Source organism: Siphateles boraxobius, unplaced genomic scaffold, assembly GCF_051911475.1.
Source record: "Siphateles boraxobius isolate OS27281-9 unplaced genomic scaffold, OSU_SipBor_1 138, whole genome shotgun sequence".
NCBI classification, from domain to species: domain Eukaryota; kingdom Metazoa; phylum Chordata; class Actinopteri; order Cypriniformes; family Leuciscidae; genus Siphateles; species Siphateles boraxobius.
The window spans coordinates 55,001-78,863 of record NW_027508742.1 but is presented as its reverse complement, the minus strand read 5'-3'; the positions used below and the strand labels follow the sequence as shown (position 1 = coordinate 78,863).

General features: G+C 44.4%; 1 protein-coding gene across 1 annotated transcript in view; it reads right to left on the bottom strand.

The window, feature by feature from the left end:
• Positions 1–20,001: 20,001 nt before the first annotated feature.
• LOC143738106 (uncharacterized) overlaps positions 20,002–23,863 on the bottom strand; it is a 4,633-nt gene continuing 771 nt past the window's right edge. Inside the window, exons 2-4 of the mRNA XM_077230024.1 lie at positions 21,230–21,357; positions 20,155–20,277; positions 20,002–20,068 (exon numbers count right to left, since the gene is read on the bottom strand). Of these exons, the coding sequence (XP_077086139.1) occupies positions 20,033–20,068; positions 20,155–20,277; positions 21,230–21,357 (287 nt within the window). The 3' untranslated portion in view covers positions 20,002–20,032. The remainder of the gene's footprint in view (positions 20,069–20,154; positions 20,278–21,229; positions 21,358–23,863) is intronic.

The window sequence follows — 23,863 nt, the reverse complement described above, 5'->3', positions numbered from 1 at the left end:
CCGTTTTATCTGAATTTAATAGCAGGAAATTACACGTCATCCAGCATTTTATATCATTTAGACACTCTGTCAATTTAGATAAGTTAGTGTTTTCATCTGGTCGTGATGAGATATATAATTGAGTGTCATCAGCATAACAGTGGAAATTAATTCCATGTTTTCTTATAATATTACCAAGTGGCAGCATATATATTGAGAATAGCAGAGGGCCTAACACCGATCCTTGCGGCACTCCATAGTCTACTGACGTTATCTTTGATTTTTCCCCATTTAAACAGACAAAATGATAACGGTCTGATAAGTACGATCTAAACCAGCTTAATGCCGGTCCCTGAACACCAGTGTAGTTTTGTAGTCGATCCAAGAGTATTTTATGATCGATAGTATCGAACGCAGCACTAAGATCGAGTAGAACTAGTATTGAGATACAGCCTTGGTCAGAAGCTAAAAGTAAATCATTTGTAATTTTAACTAGCGCAGTTTCTGTGCTATGATGCGGTCTGAATCCCGACTGGAATTTTTCATAGATATCATTTTCTTGTAAGAAAGAGCACAATTGAGCGGACACAATTTTTTCTAGTATTTTAGACATAAATGGAAGATTTGAAATGGGTCTGTAATTTGCTAAGTTATTTGGATCTAATTGCGGTTTCTTAATGAGAGGTTTTATTACTGCCAGCTTGAATATTTTTGGAACATGACCTAAAAATAAAGACGAGTTAATAATATTAAGAAGAGGCTCTTCGACTACAGGTAACACTTCTTTGAGTAGTTTAGTGGGTATTGGATCTAATAAACATGTTGTTGGTTTAGATGCAATGATAAGTTTATTTAGCTCTTCCTGTCCTATAGTTGTAAAACGGTGTAGTTGTTCTAGAGGGGCCATAATTGAGGCTGAATCATAAGACATCATAGAGGATTGTGTATTTACAATTGTGTTTCGGATGCTTTCTATTTTCTCATCGAAGTAGTTCATAAAATCATTACTACTATATTGTAACGGAATATTTTGCTCTGGTGATGTTTGTTTATTTGTTAGTCTAGCCACGGTGTTGAATAAAAACCTTGGATTATTTTGGTTATTTTCTATTAGTTTGTGGAGATGCTCAGCCCTTGCTGCTTTTAGAGCCTTTTTATAACGTGACATACTGTCTTTCCCCCGATTCTAAAGACCTCTAAATTAGTTTGTTTCCATTTACGCTCTAAGTTACGAGTTTCTCTCTTGATTGCATGCGTAGCACTGTTGTACCATGGTGCTTTAGTTTTCTCTCTAACCTTTTTTAATCTAATTGGTGCAACAATATCTAGTGTACTAGAGAACATGGTGCTCAAACTGCTAGTCATTTCCTCTAGTTCATCTGTTTGTTTGGGTGCACTGCGCAGCTGAGATAGATCAGGTAAGCTATTGGAGAATCTATCTATAGTGGTTGGAAGGATTGTTCTGCCTGGTCTATAACGTGGCGCAACATGACAAATTTCAGCAGTACGTATTATACAAGTTACCATGTAATGATCAGTGAGATCGTCACTTTGCGGTATAATATTTATATCAGTTGGATTGGTTCCATAGGATATAATTAAATCTAGTGTATGATTTAGACGATGAGTGGGACCACTGACGTTTTGCGTGACCCCAAAGGAGTTTAATAAATCTGTAAACGCAGTCCCTAACGCATCATTTGTATTATCTACGTGTATGTTAAAGTCTCCAACAATTATTGCTTTATCGACATTGACCAATAGATCTGAGAGAAAGTATGCAAACTCTTTTAGGAAGTCAGCATAGGGCCCTGGAGGTCTATATAGGGTAGCCAAGGCTAGAGATAATATGGATTTGTTTCTTGCATCTAAGAGCGTAACATTTAGCACAAGTACTTCAAACGAATTAAACCTGTGACCTGTTTTCTGAGTAACATTAAGAATATCTCTATAGATTGTTGCAACACCGCCGCCACGACCGATCAGACGGGGCTCATGCTTATAACATTATCCTGGTGGAGTAGACTCATTTAGACCGAAATAATAATTTGGTTTAAGCCAGGTTTCAGTAAGGCAAAGTACATCGAAACTATTATCTGTGACCATTTCATTTACAATAACCGCCTTAGGTGTGAGCGATCTAATGTTTAGAAGACCTAGCTTTAGAAATTGTTTTTGTTCACTGATATTTAGATTTTCTGGTTTAATTACAATAAGATTTTTGCTAGATCCTACACTAGATTTATTGTTTGGCCTCACTAAGCGAGGAATAGACACAGTTTCTATATAATGTTCTACACTACTTATATCAATTAAGTTGGGACAGCAAAGACTGTGATTTGGACTTTGACTTACTAGTCATATGGTGTGTAACGTCTTGGAGATGTTGTCCGACAGAACAGCCGCTCCGATTCTGCTGGGGTGCAGGCCATCAGCACGGTAGAGCCTAGGTCGCTCCCAGAACAGATTCCAATTATTTACAAAGAGCAGTTTCTGTTCATTACACCATGACATTAACCATTCATTTAGAGCAAATAATCTACTGAACCTTTCTTGTCCTAGTCGATACGTGGGAAGCGGTCCAGACACGATGATCGTTGCTTCAGGCGATGTGCTGCGAACCGTCTCGATCAGGCTTCTGTAGTCCTTCTTCAGAACCTCCGTCTGCCGCAGCCTGATGTCGTTCGTCCCCGCGTGTAGGACCACAGCTCCGACGCGCTCGTCACCGTTCAGGATCTCGGGAATCTGTGCAGCGACATCGAGAACACGAGCACCAGGAAAGCAGTGAGTGCGCACCTTACGCTTACCTGAGGTAGCGCGGACATGACGGACCATGGAAGTGCCGATGATCACGGCGGCGTCACGTTCCGGCTCGCGAAGAGGGGAGAAGCGGTTCCGGGTGGAGATCTCGAAAGACCGGGAGGGGCGGGGAAGTCCTTGGTCTGGTCCTGGCTCGTGTCTTCCGCTGTGGGATCACCCAGGGTCCATGGTGTTGCCTCGGTGCCGGAGTGAATGAAGGCAGAGATGATCGCGTCCTCCTGGGCAGAGAAACGCACGGAGTAGACGAAGTCGGAGTCAAAAAGTTACTAACCACTGACTTGTGAGCATCGGCGCGTGATGTTTCAAGCGTTGATCGCCGATCTCGCAGCTCGGCTTGCTTCACCAGCAGAATGCGGATCTGTTTCTCCACCGACTCCAGCTCCAATCGTACCGAAACCAGCTCGAATGTGTCCTCACCTGCACTCAGAGGTAACGTTAGACACACATCCGATATGTTCGCCATTATAACAGATGAACAGTAAATTAGTAGTGATACTACCAATATCACTACTAATTTAGGACTGAAATGATGGATATAACCCGTATCCTTTCAGTCAAACGGGTGTAAAATGAGAGGGTCGATAGGCGCGAGGCCACGCGTGAAATGCTAGCGGGCTAAAGGCTAGTAGCCGAGATTCGGAAAGTTGGATCTAAGTAGCGATATCAAAGCAATCCGATTGTTTTTTATAAGGAATAGTGTCGAGGATAAGTTCACATGATATAAAAATAGAAAGTGCTTGTTTATAAATGAGTGGTAAAGAAGAAAATCAGGGATTAATGATATATATATATATATATATATATATATATATATATATATATATATATACACATTTATATTATGGGGCATATATAAACCTGATGTGATGAGATACACACCTCTTTCACATTGAAGAGAGCTGGCCATCTGCTTTTAAAGTCTGCAACCATATGCTCTGTTTGAAGAACAACTCGTCTTCTGTAGGAGAAAGTCTTTCCCATTTTCTCAATCACTATGTGGTCATTGTTTCTCTTTTTAATTTCTGAAAGCATTGCGATTCTCTCCTGCTCCAGACTGTCAACAGTTTCTCCTTTTGCAGGCTGTGGACAGTAATTAACTTCGGCTCATTTTTGGTTTCTTCACATTCAATGCTGCTAGACTTTTTTGTCAGTGGCCTTGTTCTTCAGTGAATTTATCTCCACCTCAGCACATCCCAGGCCTCTTAGTTTGGTCCGCAAGTTTGCCATTTTATACTTCAGGCTAATCTTCCAGCTAGTGCTGGGCGGTTTGACCAAACATTTATATCACGTTTTTTTTCAAAATAATGCCGGTTTTCCGGTTTATGACGGGTTTTCATTTCATACTGGTTGAGAGAGGAATTACTGCAGTAAATTGACTTAGGATGGTCTATTTTACTGTCATTAGTGAATATTGTAGAATAGTATAGCGCCCAGTATAATCTAAAATTATTTCTTAACGTTCTAATAACGTTCTTATAACCAGGAAATAACGTTAATACAACGTTTATATAACGGGAGAATTGTACGTTCTAATGACGTTTGAATGATGTTCTTATAACCAAGCAAGAACGTTAATACAACGTTTATATAACTGTCAGGAATCAATCAGATTCATTCCCATCCACCACTCAAAGGTCACTCTCCCCGGAATATTAACCAGTCACACCTGTTCACAATCAGTCACCTCGTTACCCAGCCCTATAAAACACTCACGCACACCCCAGTCATTGTCAAGCCTCCAACAGGAGAAGACCGTTACCCACGATTTCCCGAAGTTTCCAAGTCTGCCAACGAAGATCCATCACGTAACTATACTCACCCCTGAATATACTCACCTTTGTCTCCCTGTCTTGCTGTCTCCAGTATTCCAGTCTGGTTCCCTGTTTCCCGAGTCCTGCCATTTGAATCCAAGTGCTCCACGTGTCCACCGAGATCTCCCTGTTCCTCCCTGGATCTGAAACAGAAAAGTATTCGTATCACTGGACATTGTCTACCCACGTCCAACTCTCTGAAGAAGGGTCTGCTCACCTGGGATCCTCTGCACGACGTGATCGTCAACGCACCTGCACATGAACTTTGTCTCTGCACATATATCACTGTAAATAAACTCACGTTTGCTTTCACTTACCTCCGCCTCTGTGCCTGTATCCTGACAATAACGGGAGAATTGAACCTTCTTATAACGTTTTGAATAAAGTTCTTTTAACCAAGAAATAACGTTAATACAACGTCTAAAAAACTGGACGTTTTGAATGTTCCTAGAACATTCAGAAATAACGTAAACATTTTTATAACTTAATGGGAACGTTATGAAAACGTTCTTATAACCTAAATTGTTAGCTGGGGAAGAGGAGAGATTCGCGATTGCACTGAACACGTTTTAAGTGCAGGATTCTCTGAGCGACCCCAGAGAAAATAGACCAGCGTGAGCAGCGTATATCTGAGAGCGCAGCACATTATATTCCGCGCACGAGCAGAGAGATTCGCGCTCGTTCATTATATTAATGTACTTTCAACATTTGACAGGAAAATAACGCCATAGTTCTGCAGCATCCACCTTCCCTGTAACGTAACACCAGAGCACTGCTGTTTACCCTCGCAGTCGCTGCTTAGAAGTGGAACATTGTAAAGGGTCCGTCTGAAACAGTGTCGCACGGCGCAGCGTAACGTTCGTTCCGAACGCTGTGTAATTAAATACATCGGTATGGCGGTATATTAAAAATGAATATCATAACAAAAATATACACCGGTTTTCGGTATGAACCGGTATACCGCCCAGCACTACTTCCAGCCATAACAGTCATTGAAAGACCCCTGTTCTCTCAGACAAGGATGTGTTTTGACTAGAGCTTCTGCAACATCATTCAGATTATTGTCACTAGGGTAGGCTTTGAACTTAATTATTTCTTCTGCAAGTCTCTCCAAAATGTGTGATTTTAGTTTTGGTGAAGAGTTGCATTTGTTTTGTAGTCAGCATTAGCCTTCTCAAGTTCAAGTTCTGCGTCATATTTGAAATGCGGGATAGTAAAAACACTTGGCCAGACCCACTGCCTTGTAGATGGAGCTGAACCTTGAGATGTAACCGATTCTGTTTCACCCGAAGAGATGATTGAGCATTCTGTTGGGCCCTGTACTTCTTGGGGGAGTTGTTGCATCATCTTCTGTTGCATTACTTTGCAAGTAGATCACTTTAAGACTTGCTTTATCTTGTATTTCACAGATTTCTGACAGATTTAGGTATTCATTTCCAAAATCTGCATCTTGATATTGAAGACGAATATCTTGCTGTAATCCAAAACTTGTCTTTATTGTCTGGCACAATTCCTCTATGGACTCTGGAAGACCCCTTGGCAGAACAAGCTTCCTGGGATCATCTTCACCAACGATGATTCTCAGTCTAATAGGCTGGGTCATTGTGTAGATCTAAATATTAAAACAGACAATAGAAAAGGACTGAAATCTTTACAATTAGACAGAAGTGTGTGTTTTATATCTCAAATATAAAATTGTGTCTGGTCAAACAAACAAAAAAAGTAATTTTTTCAATTATTTTGTAACTATGTAGTTTAAGGACCTGATCCGACAGAACACTACTTGCAGGTGTAAAAATGTAAGGCTCATTAAGTTGCCATAGAAGAGACAGACAGACTGAACAAAAATGCAAATGATGTTGGCCGTTTTTGTTGGTTCTGAGTCAGGGTTTTGTGCAACTGGAGAACTTCAGGGGACTCCCGCAAAATACGTTTGGTGCATAGAGCAGAACAATGCAGCAAGGAAATTGCTTCACTCATTGTAAAATTATTTTTATTTTATTTTTTTGAAGCCAGACCGGGCTGCTTAAAAGTTCTCTGTCAGACCAGCCCCTATTTTTATTTTTTTGCATTAATAGATGGATATCTACTTTGCCATGTGACGTAATTGGGGAAAAGATACTCACAAACAGTTCTTAATGTTTTCCCAGCCACTCAACGTGTCTCTTCAGTGTGACAAGATGCATTCCTGCTACTGAATTAGCTGCTAATGGGTAGTCATCCAAGAGTTCACCATGCTCAATGAGAACCATCTCTTTTACATGTGACATACTCAACTCAAAAGCTCTGAAGTGCTCCCTTTACCAAGCAGCCAACTTTTTCACTACAAAATGGATCTTGCCTTGCAAAATACAGATCTGCAATATTTCTGCAAACTCAGGCAGACCAAATAAATGTCCATGGACAACAATCATTCCTTTGCTGTAGTTCATTCCATGGTATGACACATTTGATGTCAAATGGGCATCTTTCTCATCTGGTAACCTTTGTTTGATTGCGACTGCAATGTCAGATTTCAGTAAATCAACTGGCACTGGTGAGGTATTAGTTACCACAAAAGAAGTTCTTTGGTCAGAGAGGTGCAAATGAGACACAATCATGAGCTGATGTTTTCTGGCAAGTGTAAGAGGTATATTTTTAAAACAATTGGTATGGCGAGCAACCCGTTTAAAAAAACTATGCTTTGCCTCAAACCTCATTGTCCACCTATGAACACGAAGTCCAAAGAGGCAAATCATAAGAGGGTAATGTTCTAAATAGTGATGCTTAGGAAGAAGGTTAACATTTGGAAAGAGCTCTTGGTATCGCTGGCGATGTTCAATGATTTTACATTCAAGATATGATATTGATTCATCAGAAAGGACAGGGGCAAACAACAAGCTCCACTATGTCCTTAAGATCCAAAATAACATGCCAGGCAGGTTCAGTCTCAGGAATAAGAGGACCAACAATGAAAGGCAACAATCTAAGCAGAGCCCAGTTTTCGTGGGCATTCCCACCGATACTTTTCTTTACTGAGAAAGTTTTTGGTGTCTGGTGAGGACGATTAGTTTTATCTCCCCATTTGTACTCAAAAGTTTGGATTAAGCTGTTTAGTTTCTCAAGAGTAAAATATTTCTTTGAGATAAAAAGAGCTAAACAATGAGCTAGCTCCACTGGTATAACACCCTCAAACAAATCATGTACTACATCTGGGGGATAGCCTGCAGTCACATGAAAATGATTAAGATTCTTACTTAAAACATAATCTCGTTTAACACCACAACACGCCTTTTCAGTTTCCAGGGCAGATTTTAAATGTGCTTCGTGAAGTCCCTGTGTTCGACACTCAAATGCACCAGCAGTCAATGACTGAATTTCTGATTTCTTAGCAATACAAAACCTGCATATATATTCTGCAGAAAAACTTTCTATAAAACCTCCAAGTCCATGAGCTCCTAGGTTGTCAGCTATTACACAAGTGACAGTGCCTTTAACACATTAATTTAACTGAGCAATATACACACCACGTTGCTCCAAGATGACCAAATCTTTCAGCAGCGGTTCCAACACTTTTTCAAATCCAAAAGTTTTTATATCTTCACTTTTACAAAGCGCTGCTAAATAAATGGATGAAAGAGCCGAATGAGAGCCTGGTGGTAAATTGTCTAAGATCCAAATACACCACAAAGTTTGTGTTTTTGCGTGAGGTCCCGAGAGGATTGCAAACCTCAAAATCATCAATGTAGAGCGTAATTAAGATCCTCAGTTCTTGAGTAGCTAGAAAGTCATTAGTAGTGTAATGCTTGCCATCTCGAAAAGACTTGTACACACTTTGACCACCACACAAATCCTCAGTATTTTCTTTAGCTGTTTGTTCCTTTATCACTCTATCCAATATGTGACTGTGACTTAATATTTCCTGCAATAACTCTAGTATTGAAATATACTGAAATGACCTCCTTTGATGTACAGATAGAAAATACTCTGCAGGCTCTACAACTTTAAAATTTAGTTTGTAGAATTGTTTTCTTTTAAAGGAGGTAGCAAGTGGTCCATACTTCCCTACAATTTGAGCCACAGGGTTAGCAACACAAATGGATTTGGCAAGATCTTCAATTACAGCTTGAGTGATTTGGAGGTTATGGCTTTTGAAAATGTCTGTAAGAGTACGTTTTGTGAGTGGCGTACAAGCATCGCTTAACAAAATATGCAATTCTTTCAACAATTTGTCTAAAACTCTGGCAGGAATATGATATATATGTTCCAATTTCAACAATATTACAGCTATTTTCTGCTCAATTAATTTGGGCAAATTGACAACAGCAAGATCATCACTTTCTGACACCGACTCAGTACTAACTTCAGTATATGACACATCAGTAGAACATCCAGCATTTACATCTTCAGAGCTATGTGCTGAGTCTGCAAACACAGTTAAACCTGCTTTAAAATCTTTTTGTGAGTGTAAATTATGCTTTCTTTTTTTGTGTGAATAAAATGTACTGAAATATTTGTCTTGAAAGAGCAACCTAAAAATACACAACTTACGGTCTCATTATTTTTCAAATGTGTTGCAATGTGTAGAAAAAAATATTTTTCTGTGGAAAGGGTTAGAACGCTCACATATCTCACATCGAAAAGTACATGAGCATGTTGCTGTCTGTGTAGAATGTAATGGGTGAACTCTATACACGTGGGTTTTAAGTCCTGCCCATGTCTTAAATGTGCATGGACAATTTAAATATACACAAACATAATGATTGCCGCTTCCTAAACAATGGTGTAGTTTATAATGCTTAAGTAATTTGTACCTACAACTCTCCTTTGCAACACACTGCCTGCACTCCCACATTCACGTCACTGAAAGAGAAAGAAAAGGAAAGTTCAGTAATCAATAATAGTTAGTTATACATTACTGTATGTGAGTGTTACAAAAAAATAACTTACCATGTAATAAAGGTGAGGTTCACACCAGAAGAGCATGGGGCCAGCTTTATATAATCTTTTTTGTATAAAGAAAAGGAAAAATTTTGCTGTGAAAAAAAAGAAGTGTATAAAAGTTAATCTGCAAAACTCTAACTAATTTACTCTAATGTGTATGCTAAGGCCAGAAAACAGAAAAACACACAAGCAGTATTCTCCTAATTTCCTTTAGGCCCGTTCACATGTTTGCGCTCTCACGTTCGTTATTTTTAATGTAGATGCGCAAAAAGTATGCACAAATAGTACAAACAACAAACACAAACAACGCTGAATTGGTGGTTATATTGTTATTGTAAGTTCAGTTTAGCGTGTGTATTGACCTGCCTGAAGTTAATTGTTAGTAAAAGATTTGCATTAGAACTTTTGGACTGCGCCTTCTTCTGCACACACCACACCGTGACAATATCTAATCAAGTTGTTTTCCAAATTTGTTTCAAAAAAGTTTTTATCGATAAAAAAAAGGCACAAAGTCTCTTTTCCGGGACTGTTCTCTGCTGGTGGAATGACCCGTCGAACTCAACTTGAGTCTTTAGAAACAACTAAAGCAAGACTGAAACATCCTGCGATGGACTGGCGACCTGTCCAGGGTGTACCCCGCTTTCCGCCCGATGTGAGCTGGGATTGGCTCCAGTCCCCCGAGACCCTGTCCAGGGTGTACCCCGCTTTCCGCCCGATGTGAGCTGGGATTGGCTCCAGTCCCCCGAGACCCTGTCCAGGGTGTACCCCGCTTTCCGCCTGATGTGAGCTGGGATTGGCTCCAGTCCCCCGAGACCCTGTCCAGGGTGTACCCCGCTTTCCGCCTGATGTGAGCTGGGATTGGCTCCAGTCCCCCGAGATCCTGTCCAGGGTGTACCCCGCTTTCCGCCTGATGTGAGCTGGGATTGGCTCCAGTCCCCCGAGACCCTGTCCAGGGTGTACCCCGCTTTCCGGCCCGATGTGAGCTGGGATTGGCTCCAGCCCCCCGAGACCCTGTCCAGGGTGTACCCCGCTTTCCGCCTGATGTGAGCTGGGATTGGCTCCAGCCCCCCGAGACCCTGTCCAGGGTGTACCCCGCTTTCCGCCTGATGTGAGCTGGGATTGGCTCCAGCCCCCCGAGACCCTGTCCAGGGTGTACCCCGCTTTCGGCCCAATGTGAGCTGGGATTGGCTCCAGTCCCCCGAGACCCTGTCCAGGATGTACCCCGCTTTCCGCCTGATGTGAGCTGGGATTGGCTCCAGCCCCCCGAGACCCTGTCCAGGGTGTACCCCGCTTTCCACCCGATGTGAGCTGGGATTGGCTCCAGCCCCCCGAGACCCTGTCCAGGGTGTACCCCGCCTTCCGCCCGATGTGAGCTGGGATTGGCTCCAGTCCCCCGAGACCCTGTCCAGGGTGTACCCCGCTTTCGGCCCAATGTGAGCTGGGATTGGCTCCAGTCCCCCGAGACCCTGTCCAGGGTGTATCCCGCTTTCCGCCCGATGTGAGCTGGGATTGGCTCCAGCCCCTCGAGACCCTGTCCAGGAATTACCCCGCTTTCGGCCCAATGTGAGCTGGGATTGGCTCCAGTCCCCCGAGACCCTGTCCAGGGTGTACCCCGCTTTCGGCCCAATGTGAGCTGGGATTGGCTCCAGTCCCCCGAGACCCTGTCCAGGGTGTACCCCGCTTTCCGCCTGATGTGAGCTGGGATTGGCTCCAGCCCCCCGAGACCCTGTCCAGGGTGTACCCCGCTTTCCGCCTGATGTGAGCTGGGATTGGCTCCAGCCCCCCGAGACCCTGTCCAGGGTGTACCCCGCTTTCCGCCCGATGTGAGCTGGGATTGGCTCCAGCCCCCCGAGACCCTGTCCAGGGTGTACCCCGCTTTCCGCCCGATGTGAGCTGGGATTGGCTCCAGCCCCCCGAGACCCTGTTCAGGATGTACCCCGCTTTCGGCCCAATGTGAGCTGGGATTGGCTCCAGTCCCCCGAGACCCTGTCCAGGGTGTACCCCGCTTTCGGCCCAATGTGAGCTGGGATTGGCTTCAGTCCCCCGAGACCCTGTCCAGGGTGTACCCCGCTTTCGGCCCAATGTGAGCTGGGATTGGCTCCAGCCCCCCGAGACCCTGTCCAGGGTGTACCCCGCTTTTGGCCCAATGTGAGCTGGGATTGGCTCCAGCCCCCCGAGACCCTGTCCAGGGTGTACCCCGCTTTAGGCCCAATGTGAGCTGGGATTGGCTCCAGCCCCCCGAGACCCTGTACGCAGGATAAGTGGCTGACGAGTGATGGATTTTCAGTGAGGAACAAATTCAGGTTCACAGCAAATTTATTCAATTTCATAATATTACAGTCAGTTAAAAAATGATTGTAATAATACATTAAAATGATTCAATAAATTAAATAAATTCAATAAAAAAAAAATTTGGTTTCACTTTCACTGTATCCAGATCATATGGAGGACCTGCGCCTAGACACGACCACAACTCATGATGTACTCAGCCGGATCCGGGCCGTATCCAGATCATATGGAGGACCTGCGCCTAGACACGACCACAACTCATGATGTAGTCAGCCGGATCCGGGCCGTATCCAGATCATATGGAGGACCTGCGCCTAGACACGACCACAACTCATGATGTAGTCAGCCGGATCCGGGCCGTATCCAGATCAGATGGTGGACCTGCACCTAGACACGACCACAACGCATGATGTAGTCAGCCGGATCTGGGCCGTAACCAGATCAGATGGTGGACCCGCGCCTAGACACGACCACAACGCATGATGTAGTCAGCCGGATCCGGGCCGTATCCAGATCAGATGGAGGACCTGCACCTAGACACGACCACAATGCATGATGTAGTCAGCCGGATCCGGGCCGGATCCAGATCAGCTGGAGGACCTGCGCCTAGACACGACCACAACTCATGATGTAGTCAGCCGGATCCGGGCCGTATCCAGATCAGATGGTGGACCCGCGCCTAGACACGACCACAACACATGATGTAGTCAGCCGGATCTGGGCCGTAACCAGATCAGATGGAGGACCTGCACCTAGACACGACCACAACACATGATGTAGTCAGCCGGATCTGGGCCGTAACCAGATCAGATGGTGGACCCGCGCCTAGACACGACCACAACGCATGATGTAGTCAGCCGGATCCGGGCCGTATCCAGATCAGATGGTGGACCCGCGCCTAGACACGACCACAACGCATGATGTAGTCAGCCGGATCTGGGCCGTATCCAGATCAGATGGAGGACCTGCGCCTAGACACAACCACAACGCATGATGTAGTCAGCCGGATCCGGGCCGTATCCAGATCAGATGGAGGACCTGCACCTAGACACGACCACAACGCATGATGTAGTCAGCCGGTTCAGGGCCGTAACCAGATCAGATGGAGGACCTGCACCTAGACACGACCACAACACATGGTGTAGTCAGCCGGATCCGGGCCGTATCCAGATCAGATGGAGGACCTGCACCTAGACACGACCACAACGTATGATGTAGTCAGCCGGATCCGGGCCGTATCCAGATCAGATGGAGGACCTGCACCTAGACACGACCACAACGCATGATGTAGTCAGCCGGAATAAACAATAATGAAACCTCACTGAACTTACTTAAGCTGAACCTATGACGCTATTTTCTTCTAGAAACTGTTGTGGCAAATAAACAATTGTGAATAAGAGACAAATGTTCAATCAATGATTATAATGTTTTATTTAGCCCACAGTCAGTCAGGAGAATGTGAGAGTGATCTCTCTTTATATCTCTGTTACTCATAACACAGATAACACAAGCTCACAGACAATAGAACCTTTCTCTGCCTTATTAGGAAAGTACATGATTAATTATAGGGAAAGATCATCAATATGAATAAAGATTAGAAAAGAATACTTTGGATTATTATCTTAATCGCTCACAAATATAATACATTCTTCCATAAACATTACATCAGACATGTTAGTCCTCTCGGTTTCAAAACATATCTTCACCCTTTATGAAGAAGAATTACATTTTGCTGCTTTTTCAAGACATAAGCATCTCTGGTTTCTTCAGCAAGCTATAAAAATACAAAGAATAAAAAGTAAAATAAAATCCCTCATCTCATTCCCTATTCTTGTACGCCATCTCGTAACATGGATGAGCGCTGCTTACAATCCTCTTTACACACAGTAGATTACATTCATATGACCAGGATAAAACTAAACTAACTCCTGACTCATTTTTCATGTTTGACTTTTTACATTAAATTTGTGACCAATGTAGTTAAAAACATTTTCCTCAAATGTAAAAACTATATATAATCAGTTTACAGTACAGTACAGTACAGTACTGTACAGTATAATATAATGTTTTATAAAGCATTTAAATCCATATGAGAAATAATAATCTATTATAAATTATAACAATTTAAAATATATATATATATATATATATTATGATCTCTGTGTTTGACCTCCACGGCACAGGATCTCGAGTCTTCACTGTGAAACTACAGACCTGAAACAGAGACGCTTTACATCAGTGAATGTCACGTATATAACTGTTATTACTGTATATCATCTCTCTCTCTCTCTCTCTCTCTCTCTCTCTCTCTCTCTCTCTCTCTCTCTCTCTCTCTCTCTCTCTCTCGTTTCTGCTCACTCGTTTAAAAGGTGAAGATGAAGAAGATGAAGATGAAGATGATGAAGACGCCAGCAGAAGTGCTCCTGTTCACAGTGCTATTACTGTGCTGCAATTCAGCTGAAAAACACAGACAATAAACACTGACTGCTGATGTTCAACAGATCTATTGCTTTATCATTTCATAACCACATTGTTTTGATTGTTAAGTGTGTTTTTGTGTCTGTGTTTATAATAACTGCATGTTTATGAGTGAACGGTGTGTATCAGACTCACCTGGAGAACGACAGAGATCTGATGGAACAGAAAACACTGATCAATCACTTCATCTACTGTAAAGACTTATACGTCTTAAACAATCAGAATCAGAATCAGAAAGAGCTTTATTGCCAAGTGTGCTTGCACACACAAGGAATATGTGTGTGTAAAATTAAAAAACAACAGATTATTAATCTAATTAAATACCTATAATATGATATGTTACTCTTATGATGGACTACCATAAATGGATCAAAAGTGACAGACATTTATGTTGCAAAAGATTCTATTTCAAATAAATGCTGTTCTATTCATCAAAGAATCATGAAAAATAATTTTGTTTCCACAAAAATATGAACTGTTTTCAACATTGATAATAATCATAAATTTATATACAGTGTGTATAATATACAGTATATTATAGTGATTTCTGAAGGATCATGTGACACTGAAGACTGGAGTAATGATGCTGAAAATTCAGCTTTGATCACAGGAATAAATTACACTTTACTATATATTCACATAGAAAACGATCTCGGTTACTTCACTGTAACCTCGTTCCCTGAGAAAGCGGAACGAGATGCTGCGCTGCTCAGCGCATTGGGAACGTCTTTAATCGTGACCAGCTGTGAATATTGTGTGTAACACGTCGATAGAATTGACCCGGAGGTAATATAGCCTCGGTCGATGACGTCATCGGCGCGCACCCGCAACACGAGGCTATAAATAGATGAGCCGCAGGTGCATCGTCAGGATATTTTGTCTGAAGAGCAGTCCTGGGACATCTTCAGCACGGCAAAGCAGCGCAGCATCTCGTTCCGCTTTCTCAGGGAACAAGGTTACAGTGAAGTAACCGAGATCGTTCCCTTTTGAAAGCTACAATCGATGCTGCGCTGCTCAGCGCATTGGGAACGAGAATACCCACGCCGCCGTGCTTGAACATGTCTGGACCCCAACGGTTGTGCATGTGCTCACAAGAACGCAAGAAGGCCTCAGACACTAGCCTGTGATGTTGACTCAAGGACATGAGAGCCCGGAGTGGCATGAACATCCAAACTATAAAACCTTATGAATGTGTGCGGAGAGGACCAACCTGCCGCATCACAAATCTGTTGTAGGGGGGCACCCCTCGCCAAAGCACTAGAAGAAGCGACCCCCCTGGTAGAGTGAGCTCTGAGACCTACAGGCGAAGCTTGACCGCGCGCCTCATAAGCCAAAGAAATTGCATCCCTGACCCAATGAGACATGGTCTGCTTGGTAGCAGCTCCTCCTCTGTTACTACCACCATAACAGACGAATAATTGCTCTGACTTACGCCACTGGCTAGTGCGGTGGATGTAAGCCTGAAGAGCACGGACTGGACACAGTCTATGAGATTTCTCCTGCTCCGGCGTTGTAAATGGTGGAGGACAGAAGGCTTCTAGAATGACCGGATGTATAGACGAAAATGGAACCTTAGGCAGGTAATCAGGATGAGGATGCAAAATCACTTTCACCATTCCTGGGGCAAAGTCTAAGCAGGATGGAGAGATAGACAGAGCCTGCATATCCCCAATTCTCTTCAAGGAAGTTATTGCCATTAGAAAAACCATTTTTAGAGTCAGAAGTTTATCAGACGCTGACTCTATAGGTTCAAAGGGGGTTTCAACCAGACCCTCGAGGACTATAGCTAAATCCCACGAAGGGATCTTGGTTTTTACTGGAGGCCTCAGTCGCCTGGCCCCACGAAGGAAGTGAGAGAGCAGAGGATGTCTCCCGTGCGGTGCCCCGTCAACTAAGGCGTGGCAAGCCGAAAGAGCGGCCACATAAACCTTAAGAGTAGCAGGGCATGCGCCTGTTGATAATTTCTCTTGCATGAAGTCCAGAACTGAAGCAACCTGGCAGTTGACTGGATCTACATTGTGTACAACACACCACCTTTCAAAAACACCCCATTTACTGGCATAACTTTGTCTAGTGGAGGAAGCCCTGGCACTCAGAATAGTCTCAATAACAGCAGGCGAAAGCCCAGTGTCCCTCAGTTGGTTCCCATCAGGGGCCAAACATGAAGATTCCACAGGTCGGGCCTGGGATGGAATATCGTGCCCTCCGCCTGAGACAGAAGGTCCCTCCTCTCCGGAATCGCCCAAGGCGAGCCGTCGAGGAGAGATATTATCTCCGAGAACCACACTCTGTTCGGCCAACGTGGCGCTATCAGCAAGAGGCAAGAGCCTTGTTGGCGAACTCTGGCTAGAACTCCCGGGAGCAAAGAAACTGGAGGAAACGCATACAGGCGCATCTTGGGCCATGAGTGCGCCATCGCATCCAGACCCAACGGAGCTGGGTGACTCAGAGAGAAGTAAAGGGGACATTGCGCTGTCTGCTGGGAGGCGAAGAGGTCCACCTCTGCTTTGTTAAATTTGGTCCAAATCTGTTTCACTACTTCCGGGTGGAGTTTCCATTCCCCTGTCGGTAGTGTCTGTCTGGACAGTAAATCTGCTCCCACATTCAAATGCCCTGGAATGTATACTGCCCTAAGTGACAGGAACTTGTCTTGGGCCCAGAGAAAAATCTGCCACGCTATTCTGTTCAGATTGCGTGAGCGCAGACCCCCCTGGTGATTTATATAAGAGACTGCTGCTGTGTTGTCCACCCGCACTAGGACATGACAGCCCCTCAATTGATGGAGAAAATATTTCAGAGCCAGAAATACGGACATCAACTCGAGGCAATTGATGTGCCAATCGAGCTGATGACCGCCCCATTCCCCTTGAGCTGGACGGCCATCTAAGACCGCTCCCCAGCCCATCAGGGAGGCGTCCGTCGTTAGCAGTCTGCGACGACACGGCGCCCCTAGAGTGGGACCCAAGGCGAGGAACCGGGGTCTGACCCACAGAGATAGTGTACGAAGCCCGCGGCACGTCACTTTTATGTGCCTTTGAGGATTGGCTCTTGGATGAAACCCTCTGGCTTTTAGCGGCAACTGAAATGGTCTCATGTGCAACAGCCCCAGAGGAATCACCGTGGATGCTGACGCCATGAAACCCAACATTTTTTGGTACTGACGAACAGTGAGTTCTTGGCCTAGCCTGACTTTGCTCATGGTCTGCCGAATGGTCTCGATTCGAGCGGGAGACATTTGTGCCCGCATCGTGACCGAATCCCAAACAATCCCGAGATAAGTCGTTCTCTGGGCAGGAGAAAGAACACTTTTCTTGGTGTTGAATCTCAACCCTAGAGCAACTAGATGAGCTAACACGATGTCTCTGTGTTGGAGCGCCATCTCTCGCGATTGTGCTAGTATCAACCAATCGTCGATGTAATTCAAAATGCGAATGCCCTGGAGTCGTAATGGAGCCAGTGCTGCATCCATGCATTTCGTGTATGTGCGGGGTGACAAGGCCAGGCCGAATGGAAGAACCCGAAACTGGTACGCTTCGCCCCCGAAAGCGAACCTCAGGAATTTCCTGTGTTGTGGCAATATTTCTATGTGAAAATAAGCGTCCTTCAAATCGATCGTGACGAACCAATCGTGATGTTGAATTTGCGTCACGACCGTCTTGACAGTTAACATCTTGAACTTGAGCGCTTTGACTGTACGGTTTAAGCCTCGAAGATCTAAGATTGGACGCACCCCCCCATCCTTTTTGGGAACCAGGAAGTATCTGCTGTAATAGCCTGACTCTCTCTCTGGGGGAGGAACATGTTCTATGGCCTCTTTGCTCAGAAGGGTTTGCAGCTCTTGTGACAGTACATGCATCAGCTCCGGTTTCACGGAAGTGAAGACCACGCCGTTGAAATGTGGAGGACGACGAATAAATTGGATTCTGTATCCTATCTGTACTGTGCTTAATACCCACGCAAAAATGCCTGGCAGAAGTTTCCACGCTGCCAGACTTTCTGAGAGTGGTATAAATTTTAATACTTCCTTTTGAGGGGATGTTGGATGTTCCGTGTCCTGAATGACGGCAGGAAACAACAGAACAGCCAACATTTCGCTGGAAACCGCTGCCCCCCGAAGCACGAGAGGTGGCGGGGATGGAGAGGTTTTGTGAGGGTAACGGGAAGGGGCGAAAAGATCTTGCATGCGCCCCATTCCGTGGGGGGCTACCCCCACCAGATTGGGCGCCAGACCATCAGGACTTCTTCTTTCTGTTAATGATAGCCCTGAGGTCTGGCTTGGGAGGTTGCTGAGCACGGCGAACCTGTCCCCAATCCCTGCGAGGGGGAGCACGGTCCACTACGCTCTGCTTCTTTACCTCCCTAGGTTTTGAAGGACCGGGGCGGGGCTGGGTGGCAGACGGCCCCTCCCCTTGAGTGCGACGGGGAAGAAACTGGACAAACGCTTCCTCGTGTTTCTTAACCTCCTTAAATCGGGTGACAACGGTGTTCACTGAGTCACCAAACAGCCCAGATGGAGAGATAGGAGAGCCAATAAGAAATAAACGAATCTTTTTCCTCAATCCCTGTCAGATTAAGACACAGATGCCTCTCCGTGCTAACCAAAGCAGACATTGAACGGCCGATAGCACGGGCCGTCTGCTTGGTCGCACGAAGAGACAAATCTGTTGCACGACGAAGCTCAGAAAAAGATTCTTCGTCGATCGTACTGCCTGCACTCAGATCCTTCAGCAGGTCAGCCTGGTACGCCTGTAACACTGCCATAGTGTGCAGCGCAGCACCAGCCTGACCTGCAGCTTGATAAGCTTTTCCCACTAAAGATGATGTAACACGACAGGGTTTAGTGGGGAGGGTAGGTTTCTTTATCGAAGATGCCGATTCGGGAGAGAGATAGCTCGCGAGCCTCTCTTCAACCCGAGGCATCTCGAGTCGAAGAAGCACCGGAGCGCGCTTCGAGATCACGAGAAGGGATGCGTGGATCTGGTGACGCAGCAAGCGAAAGGGACGCACCCGTCTCTTGCTCGTCATGCAGATCCATACGAGAGCCCCACGATGATAATGCGGGTGTGGACTGGAAATAGTTCAGACGGGAGCGAAGCATCTTAACCGTGAGCTGGTCACAATGCTCGCACCCGCCATTCTCTATAGCCAGAACCGCGTGCTCTTCCCCCAAACAAACAAAACAGTAATCGTGTGTATCCAGCTCAGACATGGGACGGGTGTTGGCTCATTTCTCCTCTTTTTTACTTTCAAAAACTCTTTAATGTAGCGTGAGAGAAAAAGATTTTGAGAAATGAGAAATTTTCTGCACACTGCCTGACAAAACTAACTCCTAACAAAGATCTGAGAACAGATGAGAGATAGAGAGGGTGTTTGCGTTCACACATGCACAGAATGGTCTGAAGACAAAAGACCTGACGATGCACCTGCGGCTCATCTATTTATAGCCTCGTGTTGCGGGTGCGCGCCGATGACGTCATCGACCGAGGCTATATTACCTCCGGGTCAATTCTATCGACGTGTTACACACAATATTCACAGCTGGTCACGATTAAAGACGTTCCCAATGCGCTGAGCAGCGCAGCATCGATTGTAGCTTTCGAAAGGGAACAGCTGATTTACATTGGAATCATATTTCACTGTTTTACTGTATTTCTGATCAAATAAACACAGTAATAATGAGCAGAAGAGACTCTTTTGAACGGTAAAATATTATTTTTATAGAGTAAAATAGTTTAGCACTCACCTTTACAATGGAGCATCACAGACTCCTGCAGAGAGAAGAATGATGAAGACGTGATTTATAATATTTTAGCTCACACATCATTGATATGATGGACAGTTCAGAATTCCTGACCTCCAGACAATCCATCTGGCAAATAACCTTCGTGTAATTCCCTTTCAGAACGAGTGTGTGGGACACTGCGTGATGAACTCGTGTCGAATCCGTCTCTCCAGTCTCATCCACCACCATTATATCCTACACACACACACACACACACACACACACAAACACACACACGCACGCACGCACGCACGCACACACACGCAGACACACACGCGCAGACACACACACGCAGACACACACACGCACACACACGCACACACACACACACACACACACACACACACACACACACACACACACACACACACACACAGTCATGTGATCACCCTCAACCTCTTCATAATAAACACTGATTCATGCTCATTAAATCACTAGCTGACTGAAACAATTGACCCTTCGCTAAGCCCCGCCCTCCTTAGTTACTGTTGCTACGTTAAACTCTGGGGACTTTTTCCAACTGGAGGATAACCTGTTTTTTTGTGGGGCCTCGAACCAGTGGATTCATAATTTTTTCTCTTTTTGGGGACATTGTTTTTTCATCCAGACTTTGAATTGCTTACCTACCCCAAAGCAGAAAATGACTGAGACAGAACTGTTGAGTATTATCTTTGTTATTTATATTTTGCTTGAACAGACTTACTCTTCAACTTTCTCTATATGGACTATTTTGTTTGAGTTTTATTCAAAGAGTCAACAGATTCATGTTATGTTTGCGTGTGCCTTATAAGTGTCTAAGTTGCCTTTACCCATACAGAAATGTAATGTATGTCAATATATGTAAATTACATATATAATGTCAGTGCCCATGTATGTCTGCTGCCTATATGAGAATATATGCAAAATTCATATATATAAAACACAGACATATATGAAACATATATTTCAAAATATAGCAAAAATGTCCGTTTTCATGTAAGTGCATATATTTTCCCGTATATGCACATAAATGTTAAATATATGTAGAGGGGGTATATATGTACATATATGTACAAATCAAAAGTCCGTCTCCGTCTCCACTTTTTATCTCATAATTTTGGCTTTTTATGCCCTAATAATGTGATTTCATGTCATGTGTCAGACTCACATCAGCGCTCCAGTGTGTTTTGCAGGTCGGATCAGGAGTGGTGCTCAGCTGAAAGGCTGTCGATCCGTTGCTAAAGTCTCTTCTACAGCAGCTGAGAGCGGCCCGTCCTGACGGCAGAACCAGCAGACCTGCAGAAACCACATCACAATCCTAAAACCTGGACCTGAACCACATCACAATCCTGAAACCTGGACCTGAACCACATCACAATCCTGAAACCTGGACCTGAATCACCTCACAATCCTAAAACCTGGACCTGAACCACATCACATTCCTGAAACCTGGACCTGAACCACATCACAATCCTGAAACCTGGACCTGAACCACATCACAATCCTGAAACCTGGATCTGAACCACATCACAATCCAAAAACCTGGACCTGAACCACATCACAATCCTAAAACCTGGACCTGAACCACATCACAATCCTAAAACCTGGACCTGAACCACATCACAATCCTAAAACCTGGACCTGAACCACATCACAATCCTGAAACCTGGACTTGAACCACATCACAATCCTGAAAACATGAAGCTGAACCACATGACAATCCTGAAACCTTGACCTGAACCACATCACAATTCTAAAACCTGGACCTGAACCTCATCACAATCCTGAAACCTGGACTTGAACCACATCACAATCCTAAAACCTGGACCTGAATCTCATCACAATCCTGAAACCTGGACCTGAACCACATCACAATCCTGAAAACCTGGACCTGAACCACATCAAAATCCTGAAAACCTGGACCTGAACCACATCACAATCCTGAAACCTGGACCTGAACCACATCAAAATCCTGAAAACCTGGACCTGAACCACATCACAATCCTGAAACCTGGACCTGAACCACATCACAATTAGGGATGCACCGATACCACTTTTTAAGGGTCGAGTACGAGTACCGATATTTTTTTCCTGGTACTCGCCGATACCGATACCGATGCCTGTTGTACTGGGGGGGTTCTCGTTTTATGTGGCAATTTTCTAAGAACAACACAATGAGACTAATGAACAAATCAGCATATTTATTTTCAACAACTTAAATAAACTTAAAAAAATAAATAATTCTTATTGTGCTTATCACAAATTTTCAAAGCCCAAATTTCACAGTGTCCAATAACCTCCAAAGGGCAAAACCAAGGACATAATGAATGTAATTTTTACCTGCCTGTCACAAAGTTGTCAAAGTGCTAAAGAAATCACAGACAACAAGACAATCAAATTTGTCATAAGGTGCCAAAGAAATCACAGAACAAATGTTTAACATAACACTGAGTAACAATGTAATCACAGCCGAAAGTGTAAAGTGAAATATTAGAGTGTACAATTAAATCTAGCAACACTATAACTGCAGGAAGAGTGTTCATAAGAATTAAGAAATATAAGCTAAGGATATACGTGAGGTATCGGTCTTTGGTATCGGGGTATTTTTACGAGTACGAGTACAAGTACATGAGCTTGGTATCGGGCCCGATACCGATACTGGTATCGGTATCGGTGCATCCCTAATCACAATCCTAAAACCTGGACCTGAACCCCATCACAATCCTGAAAACCTGGACCTGAACCACATCACAATCCTGAAACCTGGACCTGAACCACATCACAATCCTGAAACCTGGACCTGAACCACATCACAATCCTGAAACCTGGACCTGAACCACATCACAATCCTGAAACCTGGACCTGAACCACATCAAAATCCTGAAAACCTGGACCTGAACCCCATCACAATCCTGAAACCTGGACCTGAACCACATCACAATCCTAAAACCTGGACCTGAACCACATCACAATCCTGAAACCTGGATCTGAACCACATCACAATCCAAAAACCTGGACCTGAACCACATCACAATCCTAAAACCTGGACCTGAACCACATCACAATCCTGAAACCTGGACTTGAACCACATCACAATCCTGAAAACATGAAGCTGAACCACATGACAACCCTGAAACCTGGACCTGAACCTCATCACAATCCTGAAAACCTGGACCTGAACCGCATCACAATCCTAAAACCTGGACCTGAACCACATCACAATCCTGAAACCTGGACCTGAACCACATCACAATCCTGAAACCTGGACCTGAACCACATCACAATCCTGAAAACCTGGACCTGAACCTCATCACAATCCTGAAAACCTGGACCTGAACCACATCACAATCCTAAAACCTGGACCTGAACCACATCACAATCCTAAAACCTGGACCTGAACCACATCACAATCCTGAAACCTGGACCTGAACCACATCACAATCCTGAAAACCTGGACCTGAACCTCATCACAATCCTGAAAACCTGGACCTGAACCACATCACAATCCTAAAACCTGGACCTGAACCTCATCACAATCCTGAAACCTGGACCTGAACCACATCACAATCCTGAAAACCTGGACCTGAACCACATCACAATCCTAAAACCTGGACCTGAACCTCATCACAATCCTGAAACCTGGACCTGAACCACATCACAATCCTGAAAACCTGGACCTGAACCACATCACAATCCTGAAACCTGGACTTGAACCACATCACAATCCTGAAAACCTGGACCTGAACCACATTACAGTCCTGAACCTGATCCTGAGGTCTGTAAAGAGCTTCCTGTGCCGCTG